The sequence below is a fragment of the Theropithecus gelada genome, chromosome 4 (genome assembly GCF_003255815.1).
Source record: "Theropithecus gelada isolate Dixy chromosome 4, Tgel_1.0, whole genome shotgun sequence".
Lineage (NCBI taxonomy): Eukaryota > Metazoa > Chordata > Mammalia > Primates > Cercopithecidae > Theropithecus > Theropithecus gelada.
In genome coordinates, this window is record NC_037671.1 from 124,324,519 (window position 1) to 124,333,699 (window position 9,181).

General features: G+C 41.7%; 1 protein-coding gene across 2 annotated transcripts; it reads right to left on the minus strand.

Moving 5' to 3' along the window:
• Positions 1–4,566: 4,566 nt before the first annotated feature.
• Positions 4,567–8,168, minus strand: TTLL2 (tubulin tyrosine ligase like 2). 2 transcript variants are annotated; one of them, XM_025383442.1, is made up of 2 exons: positions 8,011–8,162; positions 4,567–6,351 (listed from the first exon to the last, which is right to left on the minus strand). In XM_025383442.1, exon 2 carries the CDS (start codon positions 6,331–6,333, stop codon positions 4,774–4,776), a length of 1,560 nt encoding a protein of 519 aa, XP_025239227.1. In that variant the 5' UTR covers positions 6,334–6,351; positions 8,011–8,162; the 3' UTR covers positions 4,567–4,773. The 2 variants fall into 2 exon arrangements, with proteins under 2 accessions (XP_025239227.1, XP_025239228.1); XM_025383443.1 differs by having other exon boundaries at positions 4,568–6,346; positions 7,991–8,168.
• Between the last annotated feature and the right edge of the window lie 1,013 nt (positions 8,169–9,181).

Below are 9,181 nucleotides of genomic sequence, written 5' to 3' on the forward strand. Positions count from 1 at the left end.
GTTGTTTCCTTTGCTGTGTAGGCGCTTTTTAGTTTGATCTAATCCCATTTATTTTTGCTTTTGTTACCTAGGCTTTTGGGGTGATATCCAAGAAATCATTGCCAGACCAGTGTTGTGCAGCTTCTTCCTTATGTTTTGTTCTAGTAGTTGCACAGTTTCAGGTCTTTTGTTTGGGCCTCTAATCCATTTTGAGTTGATTTTTGTATATGGTGTGAATAAAAGATCCAGTCTCATCTTTCTGCACTTAGTTTTCCCAGCACCAGTTACTGAAGAGACTGCTCTTTCCTATTGTGTGTTCTTGACACCTCAGTCAAAGATCAATTCCCCGTAAATACGTGGCTTGATTTCTGGCCTCTCTATCCTGTCCCACTGGTCGATGTGTATGTGTTCATGCGAACACTATGCTGGTTTGGTTAGTCTAGCTTTGTAATCTGTTTTGAAAACAAATAGTGCTATGCTTCTAGCTCTGTTCTCTATGTTCAGGATTGCTGTGGTTATTTGGGGTCTTTTGTGGTTCCATACAAGCTTTAGGATTGTGTTTTCTATTTCTATGAAAAATGATATTGGGATTTTTCGATAGGAATTATGTTGAATCTGTAGATTGCTTTGGATAGTACAGACATTTTAACAATGTTCATTCTTACAGTTTATGAACACAGGATAATCTTTTAATATGTGTCATATTCAATTTCTTGCATCACATTTTATAGTTTTCCATATACATATTTTTCACCTCTGGTTAAATTTACTGCTAAGTATTTTTATTGTTTTGATGTTATTGTAAATGGGATTGTTTTCTTAATTTCTTTTTTATATGGTGTGTTGTTAGTGTGTAGAAATGCAACTGCTTTTTGCTTGTTGATTTTATATCCTGCAACTTTACTGAATTTGTTTGAGTTTGCAACAGTCTGGGGTGGGATCGCTAGTGTTTTCTATGTATAAGATTATGTCATCAACAAACAGAGACAATTTCATTTCTTTCTTTCTTATTTGTATGCTTTGTTTTCTTTTCTTAATACTGGCTAGGACTTCCAGTATTATGTTGAGCAGAAGTGGTGAAAGCAGGTATCCTCATGTTGTTCCTGACCTTAGAGGAAAAGCTTTGAACATTTCACTATTGAGTATGATGTGAGCCACAGTCTTGCCATATGCGGTCTTTATTGTGTTGAGGTACCTGCTTTGATTCTACTTTGCTGAGAATTTTTATCATGAAAGGTTTTTGAATTTGTCAAATCCTTTTGTGTGTGTCTATGAAGATGACCAAATGATTTTTGCCCTTCGTTCTGTTAATATGGGGTATTATATTTATTAATTTGCCTATGTTGAACCATCCTCAAATCCCAGGGGAAAATCTACTTGATTCTGATCCTTTGAAGAACTGTTGAATTTAGTTTGCTAGTATTTTGTTGAGGATTTTTGCATCTGTTCATCAGAGATTTTGGGCTATAATTTTCTTTCTAGTAGTGTCCTTATCTGGCCTCGTAAAATGAGTTTGGAAGTATTTTCTTTTCTTCAGGTTTTTGGAATAATTGAGGAGTATTGGTGTTTGTTCTTCTCTAAATATTTGGTAGAATTTAGAAGTGAAGTCATCAGGTCCTGGACTTTTCTTTAATGACTGACTTTCTATTACGGATTCAATCTCCTTACTTATTGGTCTATTCAGGCTTTCCATTTCTTCATGATTAAGTCTTGGTAGGTTGTATGTGTCTAGAAATTTATCCATTTCTCTTAGGTTATCCAATTATTTGGAATATAATTATTCACAATAGTCTCTTATGATTATTTGTATTTCTATGGTGTCAATTGGAATGTCTCATCTTTCATTTCTGATTTTATTGTCATCTTTTTTTTTTCCTCATTTGGTGAAAGTTTTAACAATCTTTTAATGGTTTTAAAAATCCAAGTAGTTTCATTGTTCTTTTCTATTGGTTTTCTAGTATCTATTTCATTTATTTCTGCTCTGATTTTTATTTCCTTTCTTCTCCTGACTTTGGGTTGAGTTTATGCTTCTAGTTCCCTGAAATGCATTGTTCAGATGTTTATTTGAGATTTTTTTTATATGGGCATTTATTGGTATAAACTTTCCTTTTATAACTTCTTTTGCTGCATCCCATAAATTTTGTTATGTTGTGTTTCCATTTTCATTTGTCTCAAGATATTTTTAAATTTCCTTCTTAATTTCTTCTTTGACTCAGTAGTTGTTCAGGAGCATATTGCTTAATTTCCACATATTTGTGATTTTTTAAAAAAAATTCATCCTGTTTTTGATGTCTATTTTTATTCCACTGTGGTCAGAAAAGAAACCTGATATGAATCCAGTCTTCTAAAAGTTGCCAAGACTTGCTTTGTGACCTAACCTATGATCTGTCCTGGAGAATATTCTGTGCATGACTGTTAGGTCCAATGTGAGGTCCAAGCCCAATGTTTCCTTATTGATTTTCTGTCTGGATGATCTGTCTGCTGTTGAAAGCCAGGTATTGAAGCCCTCCTGCTGCTATCGTACTGCATTCTATGTCTCCCTTCAGATTGATTATTATTGGCTTTACATATTTAGGTGGCCCAAAGTTTGGTGCATAGACTTTAAAATTGTAACATGCTCTTGATGAATGGACCCTTTTATTATTATGTAAGGACCACTTTTGTCTCTTTTTACAGTTATTGACTTAAAGTCTGTTTTGTCAGATATAAGGAGAGCCATTTTTGCTCTCTTTTGTTTCCATTTGCCTGAAATATGTTTTTCCATCCCTTCACTTCCAGTCTACCTAAACCATCTGCCAAGGAGTCCAGGAGAAGTCATGCACAGCAGTGCCTCAGCAGGCAGGTCCACCAACATTGTCCCAGCTGTGGACCTGAAAATTACCCTATGCCTTGGCATCAGTCCCCATCAGCTGTGGTTCCACGTTAATTCTGCTCCCACGAGGACCCAGAGACAGACTCACCCATCTGAAACACCCAGAGGCTTGCAGAGGGTCTTGTTCCACAGCAGATGTGGACCCTCTCTTGGCTCTAGGCCCTCTCAGCTGTGACCCAGGAGCCCTCTTACCAACACAGGGGCCTGCTGGGAGACTCGCCGGTCTAGGCCACCGGGATAGGGTTGCTGGCCTCCATCCCATTGCAGAGCCTGAACAAGCCCTGAATGCTGACTCCAGCCCCACTCTACTGCCACCCAGGAGAAGTTCCAGTCACATAGGCAACTGCTGGAGTCTCACCCACCAGTGCCCCTGGGTGGAGCTCAATGAACTTGAACCCTTGCAGATCCTGACACAGCCCTGGGGCTTGGGTCTAGCCCTTCCTTCCAGGCTATGGTCTGGGAGAGTTCTGCCCAGCCAGGGTTCTGCCAGGAGACACACCATTCCGTCCCCGGAGTAGGCTTGCCAACCTCTGTCCTACGGTAGATCCTCAAAGGGCCTTGGACCTCAGTCCTGGCCCCTCCTGCCCGCAGACTGAGAGTGGTTCTGTCCACCTGGGGACCCTGGAGGCATGCGTCCAGCAGTGCCCCTGCAGGCTGACTTCTGATCTTGGTCCACTGTGGGTCACTTCAAATGGCTTCTCAGCTATGACCTGCGAGCAGGCCTGCCCACCCAGGAACCTGCTGGGAGATACGCCTGTCTGCGCTTCCCCATCCCCACCTTTTTTTTTTTAATTTAAAAAAATTTGTTTTCTTTTTTTTTTTTAAGTAAGAAGATTCTTGTTATGTTGCCCAAACTGGTCTTAAACACCTGGGCTCAAGAGATCCTCCCACCTTGTCCTCCTAAAATGCTGGGATCAAAGGTATGAGCCACCACGGCCAACTTTTAACTTTTTTATTGTGGTAAAACACACACAACATACAATGTACCATTAGTGACATTTAGTGAATTCCCCATGTTGTACAACCATCACCTCTATATAGTCCCAGAACATTTTCATCACCCCAAAGGGAAGCCCCCTACCCATTAGCAGGCACTCCTCATTACCCCTCCCCTAAACCACCAATCTGCTTTCGATGGATTTGCCAATTCTGACATTCCATATCAACGGAGTCATACAACATGTGGCCTTTGTGTCTGACTACTTTCACTAGAATAATGTTTTCAAGTAACCTACTGGAATTTTTATGTATGTGGCAGGAATTACAGCATACTTTGATCGGGGAGGCCGTGACCTCGCATGCTGTGATGGTAACCAAACGGTGACAAGGCCAAGGGGGCCACTATTTAAATACAGCAGAAGGATGCCCCCACAGGGAGCTCTTTGGTACCAAGCCTGATTTAGAGCCCAGGATTTGTAAACAACAGGGTCATTAGGGCTTTCAGTGATTTATCTCACTCTGAATGATTGTCTGATCTTTAAGTTAACAAAATAATTTTCACAAATAAATGGTTGATTAAAAAAAACACAGAAAGTTAACTCCTGGCCTCTTTTGTACTGTTTTCACCTAATAATCCTTTAAAAATATTAGAATAATCTTTTTCTCCTGTTTAAATACATACATAGCATAATCATAGCGTAGCATATTCAATTACCGCTAGGAGGCTGTGTGGCATTTGTAGAATTCTTTCAAGACACCTGAGCAAATAAACATGTGATGTAGTGTAATTTAATCACCACTTGAACATATTGTGCTTTGTCAGAGCTGTTATATTTATACATACAGCCACATCTTCAGTTCCAATGACATAGTTAACATGCTGGTGGCACAGGTTAGGAACTTGAACTATTGCTTTCTCTAGGATAGGAATCCTTGGTTTTTAAAAATCCATGTCACTTTTCCTTGATTTTATTTTTTACCACTTAGGAATGTTGCTTATTCATTAGTTTCTGGAGCTCTTGGATTATTCTTTTGACATTTAATCCATTTCTGGAAGCTCCGAGAGTCGCTTCATTGAAAGGAAAAACAAGAACAAAGTTGCCTGCTTGGGGATCTGGAGCTTTGCCGTGGTCTGAGAGGACACGCGGGGAGGTCTTGGTCTTGCAGGAGTGTGACTGGAAGAGGGACGCGTAGGGCATGAGTGTCTTGTGAGGCGTGTGCCTGCTCCGTATCTTGGGCTTGCTTTGTGCCATCTCCTTTGTTGACAGATGAAAATCATCCTGCCCACTCATCTCTCCTTCCAGCTGGGAGACAGGTGCAGCTTTAGGATGCACACTCACAGCTTTCTCCACCACAGAGTCATCCTTGTTGTACATTCTGCTTGTGAATGAAAGAGACTCATAAGGAAGACAGTCATGAGCATCAAGCCCACCTCTGTCACTTTTTGCAGCGTTGATGTTGGAATTTCTATGTGTGGCGTTACTGGCTTCTCTCCCCTCATTTCTTAGACCATTTAAGTAAATCAGGTCAATAATATCGTGGACAAGTTTTCTCTTCAACACATCCGTTGAACAATCCAAGGTCAAGGCTGGGCTGCAGTTGACCTCTAAAAGCCATGGTTTCAAGCTGTCGTCAATCAAAATATCAAACCCAAAGAGCTCAAAGCAATTGGCAGCAGAGGGGACGGAGGGCGCGATGGCGAGAATGGTGAGAATAACCATGCGGTGGATTTTCTTCCACAAAAGCAGATCGTCCACATCCCAGCTACGGAGGTAGGAAAAAAATCTGCTGAGCGTCCACTTACAACCATGACCAATCACTTCTTTGATCTTCTCGTAAGAGGCCCCGGATTTATTAATGCTGCTGTTGGTCAAATGGGCGTAATTGTTTTGCAGGTTACTGAGGTCAAACTTTTCCGTGGCAAACCGAACCAACCCTTCCTGATAAACATAAATGGTCAAAGGCTTAAAGCCGGTAACACAAACGTAGATGCGGAGATCACACTTATATCTGCCAATCAGTAAAGGGTTGGAGATATATTTCTGCACTATGTACATATCATCAACGATGAAGTCTTTGAAGTCACTGAAAATTAGTATCCCCCTCCCACGAGATAACTCAGCAGGCTTGCAAATCCAATAGCTACGCTTGGTGCCCAGCATCTGCCTCTCCTGAAAGTATTCAGCCACAAACTTGGTGTAGTCATTGGGCATGACGAAGGTCAGGGGGATGAACTGGTACAGGGAAGTGCCGTACATCCTCCTCATATGCTTCAGGTGTTTGGCCAAACAGTCTTTCCTGGTAAGCTTGGTGGTTCCAGGGTGGTGGTTTAGCTGCTGCCACGGTTTAACATTGATGTGTTCGGTCATTCGGAAAGAGGACGTCCTCCAGTACAGGTTCCAGTCCTCCGCGTTCTGCTCCTGCTCGTCAAACTTGTTCCACCCCCGCTCCAGGAGGACGCTTTGCACCACAGGCGGGGTGGTCTCGTCAACACGAAAAACCAGTGGCTTCAAGAGGGCCCCTGAAGATTCATCTTCCTCCATCAATTGAGGTTTTCTTTTCTAAAAATGAATCATTGAGAAAGGTTAGGAGAGTGGTCAAGAGCATAACCTAGTAGATTTTTCTGATGAAAGCATGCACCTAGTGCTGCCAGCTGTCCTGCCTGCCCACCCTCCACTGTGCAGTCTCACTGGACACCCACGTCTCTTCACCAATGCACCCATCTCTGCTCCCTTTATTAGACTAAATCCATCTTGTCCTGTATACAACATATTGTATACATAGTATTGTATACAACAATAATATCTTTTTTTTTTTTTTTTTGAGACGGAGTCTCGCTCTGTCGCCCAGGCTGGAGTACAGTGGCCTGATCTCAGCTCACTGCAAGCTCCGGTTCACGCCGTTCTCCTGCCTCAGCCTCCCGAGTAGCTGGGACTACAGGCTCCCACCACCTCGCCCGGCTAGTTTTTTGTATTTTTTAGTGGAGACGGGGTTTCACTGTGTCAGCCAGGATGGTCTTGATCTCCTGACCTCATGATCCGCCCCTCTTGGCCTCCCAAAGTGCTGGGATTACAGGCTTGAGCCACCGCACCCAGCCAACAATAATATCTTATAATCTATGCAAACAATAAAATCTGTATTCTTCAGATTTTACCCTGCTATTGCATTGTGTTAGTAACATGTTAAAAATGTTTGCAAATACTCCATCAGACTTTTGAGCACTGAGTCCCTGCAGACCCATATCTGTGGCATATCCTGTTGGCCTAAAAAGTGAGCATGATTAAGAACAAAACACGAATGTCAACTTTTATTTAGTTAAATGAATTCAAGTACGTTACAAGAGGTGTGAAACAATGACATCATAACATTAGTAAGAGTTCTATTAGCCTGAGAAATTTAAGAAGGCCAGGCATCTGCCGTGGTTCCCCAAGCACCCTCCTGACCCGTCAGGCCCACTGGAGGGGTTTCGGTGCGCAGAGGCTTGCGTCACTCAAATAAGTGGTTATTAGTGAGAAGGAGAGTCGAAAAGAACAACTTAAGTTTTTAAAACCTATTCAGTTAAAATAATAATGTGGAGATTTTGCCTCACATTTTAAAAGATAAAATGCAGATTTGAAATATTCTTTTGAACTTCGAAGAAGGAAAGCAGAATAATTCTTAAGAAGATCATAACTGATGATGAAGTGTGATGTTTCATTAAGATCTAGAGAAAAGGTAAAAAATGTCAAAGCCTCTTGGTAAAAATGTACGTATTTCAAAGTCCTGAGACAATGTGCTCATCGAAATTTTCAAGTTAAGGTGATTTTGATTTGTACTGTTCATGCAAAATTGATCACATAATGATATAAATAACTTACTTGGCGGAAATTCTATAGTATTTGAAAATTTCTGATTGATATAAAAAGCATGTTTTGACAGATGCTGTACTTTCAGTGAAGGTTTCACAAGAAAGGAAGGAGGGAGGAAGGGAAGGAAGGAAGGAGGATATGAGGGAAGGAAAGAGTAGAAAAGGAGGAAGGATGGAGGGCAGGAAGGAGGGAGGGAAGGAAGGAGAGAAGGAAGGAGGGAGGGCAAGAAGGAGGAAGGAAAGGAAGGAGAGGAGGAAAGAAAAAGAAAAAGGAAGAGGGGAGGGGAAAAAAGGAGGAAAGGAAGGAGGAAAGGAGGGAAGGAAGGAAGGAAGGGAGGAAGGAAGGAAGGAACTACCTGGCTTGCCCACCCACCTTTTTCTCCAGTGTTGATGTTGGGCGGCCTCGCCAGGGAGGGATGGAGACACCTGCTTCCTGTAACCTTGCTCCCAGGCCTGCAGGCAGCTGCTCAGTGTAGTTTGCCTCGGATGGAACGTTAAGGGTGCAGGCTGGGGTGGTGGTTCTCAAAGATCTGTGAACAAAGCAGCATCAACAATGAACACACAGTTCTCCAGTGTTGCTGTTGCTTTGACAAGGAACATACAGAATTGATCAATCCATCATGGTTATTAAAATTCAATCGTCCCAGTTTACAGTAATGCTTTCAAACTCTTTTCCATGCTATTAATAAGTGTTTCAAGCAGAGTGTGTGTGTGTATGTGACTATGTTGTGCCTGTTGAGTGTGTTTGTTGTTTCTGTATTGTCTGTGCATGTTGTGTGTATTGTTTTGTGTGCTTGTTGTGTGTATTGTGTGTCACATGTGGTATGTGTTGTATGTTGTGGGTTGTGAGTGTATTGTGTGTTGCATATGGCATGCATGTGTGTCGTGTGTTGTGTTGCATCTAGCATGTATGTGTGCTTTGTGTTGTGTGTATGTTGTATGAGTAGTGTGTGTTGCTTGTGATGTATGTATGTTGTGTGTGTTGTGTGTTGCATGTGGTATGCATAAGTTTGTGTGTTGTATGTGCTGTGTGTTTATGTTGTGTGTGTATTGTGTATTGTGTTGTATGCATCGTGTGTGTGTCATGTGTTGTATGTGGTGTGTGTTATGTTTGTGCTATTTGTTGTATGTTTTATGTTGTGTATGAGTGTGTGTTGTATTGCATGTGGTGTGTTGTATGTGCTATGTCTGCTGTGTGTGTATATGTGAAAGTGTATTCTGTGTTATATGTGGTATGTACATGTGTTGTGTTTCATATGTTGTGTGTGTTGTATGTGCTGTGTGTGTATGTTGTGTGTGTTGTGCGTATGCTGCTTATATTGTGTGTATGTTTTGTGTTGTGTGTGTGTTGTGGGTATGTACTGTGTGCATGTTATGCATGTGTTGTGTGTGTGGTGTGTTGCATGTCTGTGTGTTGTATGTTGTGTGTGTTATCTGTGTGTATGTGTTTTGTGTGTGCTGTGTGTGTATGTGTGGGCATGTGTGGGTAGGAGGAAATCCAGAGTGTAATAACCATGGATATTGGGTTAAACAAAGTTAAAAAT

Excerpts from the sequence above, each read along its gene's own strand:
- TTLL2 (XM_025383442.1), bottom strand. The coding sequence starts at position 6,333 with ATGGAGGAAGATGAATCTTCAGGGGCCCTCTTGAAGCCACTGGTTTTT.